Genomic DNA, 15,000 nt, shown 5'->3' with positions numbered 1-15,000 from the left:
CAGATTTGAACAGGATAGTCTAGCACCCCCCCCCCCCCCAACTGCTCTGATCCTTTCCCCATCATCACACAGATCTTCAACAGATCACTGAATTTTTTTGTCCCCAAAAAGCCCAAGATCACTGGACTCAACAACTACAGAAGTCACTTGAGCGACTGGTGCTTGACAGACCTGGGATTTACACAAGGATCCTATTTGTTGACTTCAGTTTGACCTTAATACCATCATGCCTGACCTTCTCTCAGACAAACTCAAACTGTTCTCTGTGCCCACCTCCATCTGTCAGTGGATCATCAGCTTTCTGACAGACAGACAGCAGCTAGTGAGGCTGGGAAAACCAGTGTTGGGGAGTAACTAGTTACATGTAACGGCGTTACGTAATTTAATTACAAAATAAATGTAACAGTAATCAGTTACAGTTACTAAGAAAAAATGAGTAATTAAATTACAGTTACTTATGAAAATTGTAACGATTACAAAGAGGATTACATTTGAATATTTACACACATCCACATACAGCTTATTTCTTTCCCAAATTGCACTAAGACATATGGCCCATAATATCCGAGACGCGGAAAACACATTCGTAGAATCCAGTCATAAAAATGGAATTCAGCCTATAACGCGGACGCAATATGCCACATTTTGGACGAATAAATCAAAAGTAGGTCAGTACACTTGAATAAAAACGCGATATGGACTGATGTCTGTGAATATTAAGCCGCAAAAAGACTGAATATGAATCCTGCACGTTCTGCGTGTCTGTGGAAATCAGGCGCTGACTGGACATCGGGAGAACCGGGACTATTCCCGGTGTCTACTGATCGGCTTCATCACTCTGTCTCCTCTCCACCAGTAAGCTGGTGTGTGGTGGGCGTTCTGGAGCACTATGGCTGCCGTCGCATCATCCAGGTGGATGCTGCACACTGGTGGTGGATGAGGAGATACCCCCTGACTATGTAAAGCGCTTTGAGTGCTTAGAAAAGCGCTATATAAATGTAATGAATTATTATTATTATTACTATAAATGTGATCATTTTAATTCAGGTGATGAAGGATGGTGAAAGTCTGACAGTATTGAGCACTACTTTAATGTTAAACCTGCATGGTGTAATTGATTGAAGATGATTAACAGTTGCAAATAAACATTCATTAGAAATTTATAAAAGTAATCAAAAAGTACTCAAAAGTAATTAGTTACATTACTTTATTAAAGTAATTAAAAAAGTTACACTACTGTTACGTTTTAAACAGGGTAACTTGTAATCTGTAACCTATTACATTTCCAAAGTAACCTTCCCAACACTGGGGAAAACCCACATCCAGGACTATCACCATCAGCACTGGTGCCCCTCAGGGATCTGTTCTCTCACCACTTCTCTTCTCCCTGTACACCTCGACTGCACATCTAAAGATCCTTCTGTCAAGCACCTGAAGTTTGCAGACGACACCACACTTATCAGCCTCATTCAGGACGGTGATGAGTCTGCTTAAAGAGTCTGCTTAAAGAGCTGGTTGTCTGATTATATTTATTGTTCAATTCCATCCCTACTGTCTAATTCCTATGTTTAATTATTTGTTCAATCATCTATGTATGTCTTCACTATGTCTGTACTTTCTCCTGTCATCAAGTCAACTTCCTTGTGTGTGTCAACATACTTGGTAATAAACCTCTTCTGATTCTGATTATTATAATAATTTCAATTAAATTACAATAATAATTGTGTCACGTATGCTCCTCTTTGTCACGTTTGGCTCTGTATTTTGTCACTTCGAGAAAATAAATGAAAAAGCCTGAGAAAATAAAAATATTTTTGGAGAATTGCAAATTTGAGTCTGAAAAAAGTATGTAATTTTGAACTGGAAGAGGAACTCTCTCTGACACACTCACAGATGTCTGTAGCTCTCGTGAACCAATCTCTCTCTGTGTGTGTGTGTGTGTGTGTGTGTGTGTGTGTGTGTGTGTGTGTGTGTGTGTGTGTGTGTGTGTGTGTGTGTGTGTGTGTGTGTGTGTGTGGCGCTGCAGGTGGTTTCTCACGGCTCTACTGGTGTGTGTGCGATCAGATGAACGTTCCCTACAGAGAAGAGGTGCAGTGGGTCAGTACAGCTCTATTCTCTCCGTCTAGTCTCATCTGTGTCTCAGTGTCTGTCTCACAGCTCTGTGTTTATCTCTGAAGGACGTGGACACCATCTACCTGTCCCAGGACACACGAGAGCTCTGCCTGCAGGACTTCATACACCTGGACAACAGGTGACACACACTCCACAGCTGCTGTTAACACAGTGCTGGCCAAAATGAGTCCTAGTGTTCTAATAATTTTGGCCAGCTCTGTATATTGAGCGTACATTCATGCTGTGTTTGTGATGTTGTGTTCAGGGATCTGCTGGCCATCACTGCTGCTCTGGAGTTCAACCAGTGGTTCATCAAGCTCTCCATCAAGGACTTTAAACTGGTGACTGAGTGTGTTTGAGAATGTGAAACGGATAGAGGATGTGCTTCTTCGCTCATTTTGTGTGTGTGTGTGTGTGTGTGTGTGTTTGTGTGTGTGTTTAGAGTGCAGATCTGTGCGATCAGATACTGAGAGTTGTGTCTCGATCCACCAAACTAGAGGAACTGACACTGGACAACACTGGACTCAAGAGGTTCTCTCTCTCTCTCACTCACACACACACACACACACATGCATGTTTCCTGTTTTATCACAACAGTCTGTTTTGCTGTATTTTACTGTGTGTGTTTCAGTGATTTTGCTCAGAAGTTTGCTGTTGCATTGAGTCAGAATCCAAACTCAGTGTTACACACTATCAGTCTGGCCAACAACTGCCTCGAAGACAAAGGTACAACACACACACACACACACACACACACACATATTGGAGATGAACAATTTGGAAGAAAAAAATGAATTGAAATTTTTTTCTGACAATTAATGTAGAGAAAATTATGCACTTGAGTTATCATAGTTTCACATATATATCATATATATACAGAGTACTGTGCAAAAGTCTAAGGCCACTAGTATTTTCACCAACAAAAATGTTTTAAAGTCAGTTTTTTCAATTTCTATGTTTTGCTGTAGTGTGTCACTGGTAAAAATCAGTTTACATTTCCAAACATTATTTTTGCCATTAATTGTAATAATCGAGTGAGATTTGTGTTAGCACAAGGAGTCTGACAGCAGCCAGTGCTCCGTAGTGACAGACGGGCTGGTCTGAGTATTTCAGAAACTGCTGATCTAGTGGGATTTTCACACACAACCATCGCTAGGGTTTACAGAGAATTGTCCGAAAAAGAGAAAAAAAAGGAGAAAACATCCAGTGAGTGGCAGGGGAAGGTGTACCTAATAAAGTGGCCATTGTGTCAGTGTGTGTTTGTGTGTACAAATATATATATATATATATATATATATATATATATATATATATATATATATGTATGTATGTATATGTGTGTAGCTTATTTTATTTCAGCTAGTTCAATAAGCAATAAAACATATAGCTATTTTTAAAGTGACTGCATCAGTGTTTTAGTATTGTTAAACCACCAGATTTTTATTTTGAGTCTTGTTCTATATTGGTATACAAACATTACCTCTGCTCAGGATCTGCACTCAGACTGTATGTGTGTGTGTGTGTGTGTGTGTGTGTGTGTGTGTGTGTGTGTGTGTGTGTGTGTGTGTGTGTGCGCGTGTGTGTGTGTGCGTGTGTGTGTGTGTGCATGCGCGTGCGTGCGTGCGTGTGTGTGTGTGTGTGTGTGTGCGTGCGTGTGTGTGCGTGCGTGTGTGTGCGTGCGTGTGTGTGTGTGTGTGTGTGTGTGTGACTGACAGGTGCTGTGGTTCTGAGCTCTGCACTGTCTAAACTCACACCTGGACTGAAACAGCTGGATCTGTCCAAGACCTCACTGTCTGCTAAAGGTGATCGTATGCGATATGAAGAATTAATTTATGAGTTGTATTTTCATGACAATGAAAGTAGTTGGTGTGTGCTGTGTTCATACTGTGTGTGTGTGTTTCAGGTGTGAATGTTTTGGCTCAGTGTTTCAGTTCCACATCACTCACACACCTGAACCTGTCTGGAAACACCCTCAGAGGAGACGACATACCTGTATGTTCACACACACACACACACACTCTTAACGAGAGCTAGTGAACCTAATGCGTTCCGTCCTGTGGTACAGTGTGCTGTATCAGCTGTATCTGAATTAGTGTGTGAACTAGTGTTGATGTGTTTGTAGCACCTGTGGAGTTTCCTGTCTCAGTCCAACTGTCTGCACACACTCGACCTGTCCAACAGCGAATGTTCCCTCGACCTGGTTAGACACACACACACACACACACATCAGGTGTGTTACACTGCAGACTGCTGACAGGTAAACTGTGTGTTCTTCAGGTGTGTGCGTCACTGCTGCGCGGTTCCTTCAAACACCTGACTGTCCTCAACCTGGCCAGAAGTGTTTTCAATTACAAGTACAACACACACACACACACACACACACACACAGAGGTGTTGAGGTCTCTGCTGGATCCAGATGTTTACAGTCTGATGTTCTGTGCTGCAGGAAAGGGAAGGAGTTTCCGTCCTCCTTCAAGCAGTTTTTCAGCAGCACTTTGTCTCTCCAGAACATCTGTCTGTCTGGAACCAAACTACCTTCTGAAGGACTCAAGTGAGTCTCCATCTGTATATCCAGACCTTGTTCACATAACGCAGATGTTCTACTCCTGTTCTGCTAATGTGCTGCACCCATTCTCCTGATCTGATGCTGATATTCTCCTGATCTTCTCTTTGATATTCTCCTGATCTTCTCTTGATATTCTCCTGATCTTCTCTTGATATTCTCCTGATCTGATGCTGATATTCTCCTGATCTTCTCTTGTTATTCTCCTGATCTTCTCTTGATGTTCTCCTGATCTTCTCTTGTTATTCTCCTGATCTTCTCTTGATGTTCTCCTGATCTTCTCTTGATATTCTCCTGATCTTCTCTTGATATTCTCCTGATCTGATGCTGATATTCTCCTGATCTTCTCTTGTTATTCTCCTGATCTTCTCTTGATGTTCTCCTGATCTTCTCTTGTTATTCTCCTGATCTTCTCTTGATGTTCTCCTGATCTTCTCTTGATGTTCTCCTGATCTTCTCTTGATATTCTCCTGATCTGATGCTGATATTCTCCTGATCTTCTCTTGTTATTCTCCTGATCTTCTCTTGATGTTCTCCTGATCTTCTCTTGTTATTCTCCTGATCTTCTCTTGATGTTCTCCTGATCTTCTCTTGATATTCTCCTGATCTTCTCTTGATATTCTCCTGATCTGATGCTGATATTCTCCTGATCTTCTCTTGTTATTCTCCTGATCTTCTCTTGATGTTCTCCTGATCTTCTCTTGTTATTCTCCTGATCTTCTCTTGATGTTCTCCTGATCTTCTCTTGATATTCTCCTGATCTTCTCTTGTTATTCTCCTGATCTTCTCTTGATGTTCTCCTGATCTTCTCTTTGATGTTCTCCTGATCTTCTCTTGATGTTCTCCTGATCTTCTCTTGATATTCTCCTGATCTTCTCTTGATGTTCTCCTGATCTTCTCTTATAATTCTCCTGATCTTCTCTTGATGTTCTCCTGATCTTCTCTTGATATTCTGCTGATCTTCTCTTGATGTTCTCCTGATCTTCTCTTGATATTCTCCTGATCTTCTCTTGATATTCTCCTGATCTTCTCTTGTTATTCTCCTGTTCTTCTCTTGATATTCTCCTGATCTTCTCTTGATATTCTCCTGATCTTCTCTTGTTATTCTCCTGTTCTTCTCTTGATATTCTCCTGATCTTCTCTTGATATTCTCCTGATCTTCTCTTGTTATTCTCCTGATCTTCTCTTGATATTCTCCTGATCTTCTCTTGCTGTTCTCCTGATGTTTGATGTCTTCAGAGCACTGCTCCTGGGTCTGGCCTGTAACACTAACCTGCGAGATGTTTCTCTGGACATCAGTGGCTGTGAGGTACTCTACTGAACCTTTTGCTGTCGTTCTGACATGTGACTGCTCTGTTTTGTGTCTGTTGTGTGTTCCTCACACACTGTCCTTGTGTTCAGTTGCGCTCAGCAGGATCTCAGATTCTGGAAGGCTGTATCGCTGAGATCCCGAACATCACCAGCCTGGACATATCAGACAACGGTTAATACACACACACACACACACACACACACACACACACACACAGAGGTGTCATCAACTGTTGTGTTGATTCAGGAGGATTGTGTGTTTGTCTCAGGACTGGACTCAGATCTGTCCACACTGCTCGTGTGGCTCGGGAAGAACCGCTCCATCAAACACTTGTCTATTGGCAGGAACTTCAGCAACATCAAAACCAAGTGAGAATTTGATTCAGTTTAGAGGTCATGTGACCTTCAGAGATCAACAGAAGAGAACAGGATGCAGAATATACATTCACAGTTACATGTATACATCAAACAGACACTTTTATCTAAAGGTTTGGAATAATTCACATTTTTTATGTTTTTCTGAAAATGTGTCTTCTGCACAACAATTCTGCATTTATCTTTATCAAAATTACGGTAAAAACATCGATGTTGTGAAATATTCTTTTAAAAAGATAAAAAAACAGCTGTTTTCTGTGTGAATCTGTGTTAAAGTGTTATTTATTTCTGTGATGCTCCGCTGTATTTTCAGCATCATTCCTCCAGTCTTCAGTGTCACATGATCTTCAGAAATCAGAATAATATGATGATTTACTGCTCAAGAAACATTTCTGATTATTATCAATGTTGAACACAGTTGTGCTGCACAATATTTTTGTGGAAACTGTGGTGCATTTTATTTTTCAGGATTCACAGATGAATAGAAAGTTCAGAAGAACAGCTTTTATTTGACATAGAACTCTTTTTAATAACATTATAAATGTCTTTGCAGTCTTTTCTGATGAATAAAGGGATTAAACCACAAGTCTTACATTCTGAATCTGTGTGTGTTTCTATGCAGAAATCTCGGGCAGGTTCTTGTCTCTCTGGTCCACATGATTCAGGAAGAGGATTCTGTAAGTCTGTAGATCCATCACATTTGAGATACTGCACTCTGGGTACATTGTTTAAGTGTGTGTGTGTGTGTGTGTGTGTGTGTGTGTGTGTGTGTGTGTGTGTGTGTGTGTGTGTGTGTGTAGCCGCTGGCGTCTCTGTCTCTGGCGGACTCTCGGCTGAAGGCGGATCTGTCCATGGTGCTGAATGTGCTGGGAGGAAACAGCAGTCTGACCCATCTGGACATCAGCGGGAACAGCATGGGCGACTTTGGGGCGAAGATGCTGGCCAAAGCCTTGCAGATCAACACCAAACTCAGGTGCCGCACACACTGACCACAGGATCATCTGAGACACACTCATGTACACAAATATACAGCGTTCATTGTGTGTCTATTTCAGGACTGTGATCTGGGACCGTAACTGTGTCAGCGCTCAGGGCCTGCAGGATGTGGCTTCTGCTCTGGAGAAGTGTGTCTGAGCTCTTCTTTAGCTTCAGATTCTGACTGTATCTGGTCATCAGGTTCAGTCATGTTTATCGTTCTTCTTATTCAGGAATTACACCATCAGATTCATGCCGGTTCCCATCACAGACGCGGCGCAAGCTCTGAAGAACAACTCTGAGAAAACTGAAGAAGCCCTGCTGAAGGTCTGAACACAACATGAACATATACAGTCATGTTCAAAACATACAAAAATATGTTCTCTCTAAACATACAAAAAACACACTCTAAACATACTTAAACGCAATCTAAACATGCTCAAATACACACACACACACACACACTAAATAAACAGAAACACTCTAAACATACACAAACAAACTAAGCATACACAAACATGCTCCATACATACTCAAACGAGTTTTAAATATACTGAAACATACACAAACACACTCCAAACATACTCCAACATACACAAACACACTATTAATAAACTCAGACATAAGCAAACACATTTCAGACATACTCAAACACACACTTAACATACCCAAACATACACAAACATGCTCCAAACACACTCTAAACTTATAAAAAACATGTTTTAAACATACTCTAAACACTCTAAACATACTCAAACATACACAACCAGCTCTAAACTTACACAAACATGCTACAAAAATATACAAACATGCTCTAAACATTTTCAAGTGTACACAAACACTCTCCAACCATGTACAGACATGCCCAAACATGCTTAAATATGCTCTAAAAATACACAAACTCCCATAAGCTCTTTTTTCCTTTGACGGGCCTCCCATGATGCTTTGTGTGTGCAGATGGAGCAGTATCTGCTGCGTAACCACGAGAGCAGGCGATATCTGCAGGAGCAGGCATTCAGACTGCAGCAGGGCCTAGTCACCAGCACTACACAACAGGTGACTGATCATATCTGCAGAGCTGCTGGCTGATGGGGATATATGCCTCTGCCAGTGGTGTGTTCATTAGTGTGTGTGTGTGTGTGTGTGTGTGTGTGCAGGTGATGGGGCAGGTGTGTGTGCAGGTCCAAGATCAGCTGAACTCTCTCCGCTTCAGCACGAGTGAAAGAGTTCAGCAGGACATGAAGATGACCGAGAACCTGATGAGGGACGCCAAGAACTCCACAACAGTGAGACACACACACGCCATAACGGCTGATGGCCTGATATTATTACACAAACCCTGAAAGAAGATTAAAAACATGAACGTGATGTGCTTCAGCTATTAATTCAAAACATCAAACATACACAAACACATTCTAACCATACTCAAACACGCTAAAACATACACAAACATATTCAAAACATACTCAGACATGCTCAAACATACACAAACACATTCTAACCATACTCAGACACGCTAAAACATACACAAACACATTCTAAACATACTCAGACACGCTCAAACATACACAAACACATTCTAAACATACTCAGTCATGCTCAAACATACACAAACACATTCTAAACATACTCAAACACGCTCAAACATACACAAACACATTCTAAACATACTCAGTCATGCTCAAACATACACAAACACATTCTAACCATACTCAGACACGCTCAAACATACACAAACACATTCAAACCGTACTCAGACACGCTCAGACATACACAAACACATTCTAACCATACTCAGTCATGCTCAAACATACACAAACACATTCTAAACATACTCAGACACGCTCAAACATACACAAACACATTCTAACCATACTCAGACACGCTCAAACATACACAAACAAATTCTAAACATACTCAGTCATGCTCAAACATACACAAACACATTCAAACCATACTCAGACATGCTCAGACATACACAAACACATTCTAACCATACTCAGACATGCTCAAACATACACAAACACATTCTAACCATACTCAGACACGCTCAAACATACACAAACACATTCTAAACATACTCAGACACTCTCAAACATACACAAACACATTCTAAACATACTCAGTCATGCTCAAACATACACAAACACATTCTAACCATACTCAAACACGCTAAAACATACACAAACACATTCTAAACATACTCAGTCATGCTCAAACATACACAAACACATTCTAACCATACTCAGACACGCTCAAAAATACACAAACACATTCTAACCATACTCAGACACGCTCAAACATACACAAACACATTCTAACCATACTCAGACACACTCAAACATAGACAAACACATTCTAACCATACTCAGACACGCTCAAACATACACAAACACATTCTAACCATACTCGGACACGCTCAAACATACAACCCGAATTCCGGAAAAGTTGGGACGTTTTCTAAATTTGAATAAAATGAAAACTAAAAGACTTTCAAATCACATGAGCCAATATTTTATTCACAATAGAACATAGATAACGTAGCAAATGTTTAAACTGAGAAATTTTACACTTTTATCCACTTAATTAGCTCATTTAAAATTTAATGCCTGCTACAGGTCTCAAAAAAGTTGGCACGGGGGCAACAAATGGCCAAAAAAGCAAGCAGTTTTGAAAAGATTCAGCTGGGAGAACATCTAGTGATTAATTAAGTTAATTGATATCAGGTCTGTAACATGATTAGCTATAAAAGCTTTGTCTTAGAGAAGCAGAGTCTCTCAGAAGTAAAGATGAGCAGAGGCTCTCCAATCTGTGAAAGACTGCGTAAAAAAATTGTGGAAAACTTTAAAAACAATGTTCCTCAACGTCAAATTGCAAAGGCTTTGCAAATCTCATCATCTACAGTGCATAACATCATCAAAAGATTCAGAGAAACTGGAGAAATCTCTGTGCGTAAGGGACAAGGCCGGAGACCTTTATTGGATGCCCGTGGTCTTCGGGCTCTCAGACGACACTGCATCACTCATCGGCATGATTGTGTCAATGACATTACTAAATGGGCCCAGGAATACTTTCAGAAACCACTGTCGGTAAACACAATCTGCCGTGCCATCAGCAGATGCCAACTAAAGCTCTATCATGCAAAAAGGAAGCCATATGTGAACATGGTCCAGAAGCGCCGTCGTGTCCTGTGGGCCAAGGCTCATTTAAAATGGACTATTTCAAAGTGGAATAGTGTTTTATGGTCAGACGAGTCCAAATTTGACATTCTTGTTGGAAATCACGGACGCCGTGTCCTCCGGGCAAAAGAGGAGTGAGACCTTCCAGCATGTTATCAGCGTTCAGTTCAAAAGCCAGCATCTCTGATGGTATGGGGGTGCATAAGTGCATACGGTATGGGCAGCTTGCATGTTTTGGAAGGCTCTGTGAATGCTGAAAGGTATATAAAGGTTTTAGAGCAACATATGCTTCCCTCCAAACAACGTCTATTTCAGGGAAGGCCTTGTTTATTTCAGCAGGACAATGCAAAACCACATACTGCAGCTATAACAACAGCATGGCTTCGTTGTAGAAGAGTCCGGGTGCTAACCTGGCCTGCCTGCAGTCCAGATCTTTCACCTATAGAGAACATTTGGCGCATCATTAAACGAAAAATACGTCAAAGACGACCACGAACTCTTCAGCAGCTGGAAATCTATATAAGGCAAGAATGGGACCAAATTCCAACAGCAAAACTCCAGCAACTCATAGCCTCAATGCCCAGATGTCTTCAAACTGTTTTGAAAAGAAAAGGAGATGCTACACCATGGTAAACATGCCCCGTCCCAACTATTTTGAGACCTGTAGCAGAAATCAAAATTGAAATGAGCTCATTTTGTGCATAAAATTGTAAACTTTCTCAGTTTAAACATTTGCTATGTTATCTATGTTCTATTGTGAATAAAATATTGGCTCATGTGATTTGAAAGTCTTTTAGTTTTCATTTTATTAAAATTTAAAAAACGTCCCAACTTTTCCGGAATTCGGGTTGTACACAAACACATTCTAACCATACTCAGACACGCTCAAACATAGACAAACACATTCTAACCATACTCAGACACGCTCAAACATACACAAACACATTCTAAACATACTCAGACACGCTCAAACATACACAAACACATTCTAACCATACTCAGACATGCTCAAACATACACAAACACATTCTTAACATACTCAGTCATGCTCAAACATACACAAACACATTCTAACCATACTCAGACATGCTCAAACATACACAAACACATTCTAAACATACTCAGACACGCTCAAACATAAACAAACACATTCTAAACATACTCAGTCATGCTCAAACATACACAAACACATTCTAACCATACTCAAACATGCTAAAACATACACAAACACATTCTAAACATACTCAAACATGCTCAAACATACACAAACACATTCTAAACATACTCAGTCATGCTCAAACATACACAAACACATTCTAACCATACTCAAACACGCTAAAACATACACAAACACATTCTAAACATACTCAAACACGCTCAAACATACACAAACACATTCTAAACATACTCAGTCATGCTCCAACATACACAAACACATTCTAAACATACTCAGTCATGCTCAAACATACACAAACACATTCTAACCATACTCAAACACGCTAAAACATACACAAACACATTCTTAACATACTCAAACACGCTCAAACATACACAAACACATTCTAACCATACTCAGACACGCTCAAACATGCACAAACACATTCTAAACATACTCAGTCATGCTCAAACATACACAAACACATTCTAACCATACTCAGACACGCTCAAACATACACAAACACATTCCAACCATACTCAAACACGCTCAGACATACACAAACACATTCTAACCATACTCAGACACGCTCAAACATACACAAACACATTCTAAACATACTCAGTCATGCTCAAACATACACAAACACATTCAAACCATACTCAGACATGCTCAGACATACACAAACACATTCTAACCATACTCAGTCATGCTCAAACATACACAAACACATTCTAACCATACTCAGACACGCTCAAACATACACAAACACATTCTAACCATACTCAGACACGCTCAAACATACACAAACACATTCTAACCATACTCAGACACACTCAAACATAGACAAACACATTCTAACCACACTCAGACACGCTCAAACATACACAAACACATTCTAAACATACTCAGACATGCTCAAACATACACAAACACATTCTAACCATACTCAGACACGCTCAAACATACACAAACACATTCTAAACATACTCAGTCATGCTCAAACATACACAAACACATTCTAAACATACTCAGTCATGCTCAAACATACACAAACACATTTTAACCATACTCAAACACGCTAAAACATACACAAACACATTCTAAACATACTCAGTCATGCTCAAACATACACAAACACATTCTAAACATACTCAGTCATGCTCAAACATACACAAACACATTCTAACCATACTCAAACACGCTAAAACATACACAAACACATTCTAAACATACTCAAACACGCTCAAACATACACAAACACATTCTAAACATACTCAGTCATGCTCAAATATACAAAAACACATTCTAACCATACTCACACACGCTCAAACATACACAAACACATTCAAACCGTACTCAGACACGTTCAGACATACACATTCTAACCATACTCAGACACGCTCAAACATACACAAACACATTCTAACCATACTCGGACACGCTCAAACATACACAAACACATTCTAACCATACTCAGACACGCTCAAACATACACAAACACATTCTAAACATACTCAGTCATGCTCAAACATACACAAACACATTCTAACCATACTCAGACACGCTCAAACATACACAAACACATTCAAACCGTACTCAGACACGCTCAGACATACACAAACACATTCTAACCATACTCAGACACGCTCAAACATACACAAACACATTCTAACCATACTCAGACACGCTCAAACATACACAAACACATTCTAAACATACTCAGTCATGCTCAAACATACACAAACACATTCAAACCATACTCAGACATGCTCAGACATACACAAACACATTCTAACCATACTCAGTCATGCTCAAACATACACAAACACATTCTAACCATACTCAGACACGCTCAAACATACACAAACACATTCTAACCATACTCAGACACGCTCAAACATACACAAACACATTCTAACCATACTCAGACACGCTCAAACATACACAAACACATTCTAACCATACTCAGACACGCTCAAACATAGACAAACACATTCTAACCATACTCAGACACGCTCAAACATAGACAAACACATTCTAAACATACTCAGACACGCTTAAATATACACAAACACATTCTAACCATACTCAGACACGTTCAAACATACACAAACACATTCTAAACATACTCAGTCATGCTCAAACATACACAAACACATTCTAAACATACTCAGTCATGCTCAAACATACACAAACACATTCTAACCATACTCAAACACGCTAAAACATACACAAACACATTCTAAACATACTCAAACACTCTCAAACATACACAAACACATTCTAAACATACTCAGTCATGCTCAAACATACACAAACACATTCTAACCATACTCAAACACGCTAAAACATACACAAACACATTCTAAACATACTCAGACACGCTCAAACATACACAAACACATTCTAAACATACTCAGTCATGCTCAAACATACACAAACACATTCTAACCATACTCAGACACGCTCAAACATACACAAACACATTCAAACCATACTCAGACATGCTCAGACATACACAAACACATTCTAACCATACTCAGTCATGCTCAAACATACACAAACATATTCTAACCATACTCAGACACGCTCAAACATACACAAACACATTCTAACCATACTCAGACACGCTCAAACATACACAAACACATTCTAACCATACTCAGACATGCTCAAACATACACAAACACATTCTAACCATACTCAGACATGCTCAAACATACACAAACACATTCTAACCATACTCAAACATAAACAAACACTCCAAACATACTCAAACACATTCTAACCATACTCCGATATGCTCAAACATACAGTACACAAACACATTCTAATCATACTCATACATACTCAAATTTTCACAAACATGCTTATACAAACACAAAAATGCTCAAACACATTCTAACTATGCATGCAGACATGCTCAAAAATACACAAAGACACTCTAAAGATACTCAAACATGCTCCAAACATACTTAAACATTCCAATCATACTAAAACATACTTAAACACACTCTTAACATGCTCAAACATACACAAAGCAAGCTCCAAACATACTCACACTCCAAATGTGTTTGAATATTCACAAACACACTCTAAACATACTCAAACATTCTCAAACAAAAACATGCTGTAAACATACTCAAATGTACACAGACAAGCTCTGCCCACGTTCAGTTGGTCTTATCATTGTGTTGAACCAGCCCTTCACAGGTTTTAGATTGGAATGTAGGTTTATAATAGTAACTATTTTGTCTGTAAGCTTAGTTTTGTGTCTCTGTCTGTAGCTGCTGCGCAGTCTGTATCACCTGCGCTCGAGCGGGCAA

At 39.7% G+C, this 15,000-nt stretch overlaps 1 protein-coding gene across 1 annotated transcript in view; it reads left to right on the top strand.

Moving 5' to 3' along the window:
* The window catches only part of LOC132103842 (F-actin-uncapping protein LRRC16A-like), a 30,131-nt gene that overhangs the window by 7,411 nt on the left and 7,720 nt on the right, over positions 1-15,000 (top strand). Inside the window, exons 7-26 of the mRNA XM_059508890.1 lie at positions 2,027-2,097; positions 2,178-2,251; positions 2,378-2,453; positions 2,555-2,643; positions 2,744-2,838; positions 3,828-3,914; positions 4,016-4,104; positions 4,235-4,312; positions 4,390-4,466; positions 4,559-4,663; positions 5,915-5,984; positions 6,077-6,158; positions 6,256-6,355; positions 6,984-7,038; positions 7,162-7,334; positions 7,417-7,485; positions 7,570-7,663; positions 8,294-8,392; positions 8,494-8,622; positions 14,962-15,000. The exon at positions 14,962-15,000 is cut by the window's right edge and continues 108 nt beyond it. Of these exons, the coding sequence (XP_059364873.1) occupies positions 2,027-2,097; positions 2,178-2,251; positions 2,378-2,453; positions 2,555-2,643; positions 2,744-2,838; positions 3,828-3,914; positions 4,016-4,104; positions 4,235-4,312; positions 4,390-4,466; positions 4,559-4,663; positions 5,915-5,984; positions 6,077-6,158; positions 6,256-6,355; positions 6,984-7,038; positions 7,162-7,334; positions 7,417-7,485; positions 7,570-7,663; positions 8,294-8,392; positions 8,494-8,622; positions 14,962-15,000 (1,751 nt within the window). The remainder of the gene's footprint in view (positions 1-2,026; positions 2,098-2,177; positions 2,252-2,377; positions 2,454-2,554; positions 2,644-2,743; positions 2,839-3,827; positions 3,915-4,015; positions 4,105-4,234; positions 4,313-4,389; positions 4,467-4,558; positions 4,664-5,914; positions 5,985-6,076; positions 6,159-6,255; positions 6,356-6,983; positions 7,039-7,161; positions 7,335-7,416; positions 7,486-7,569; positions 7,664-8,293; positions 8,393-8,493; positions 8,623-14,961) is intronic.

The sequence above is a fragment of the Carassius carassius genome, chromosome 25 (assembly GCF_963082965.1).
Source record: "Carassius carassius chromosome 25, fCarCar2.1, whole genome shotgun sequence".
NCBI lineage: Eukaryota > Metazoa > Chordata > Actinopteri > Cypriniformes > Cyprinidae > Carassius > Carassius carassius.
Note: the sequence above shows the minus strand (reverse complement) of the source record. Positions and strands in the feature narration are given on the sequence as shown.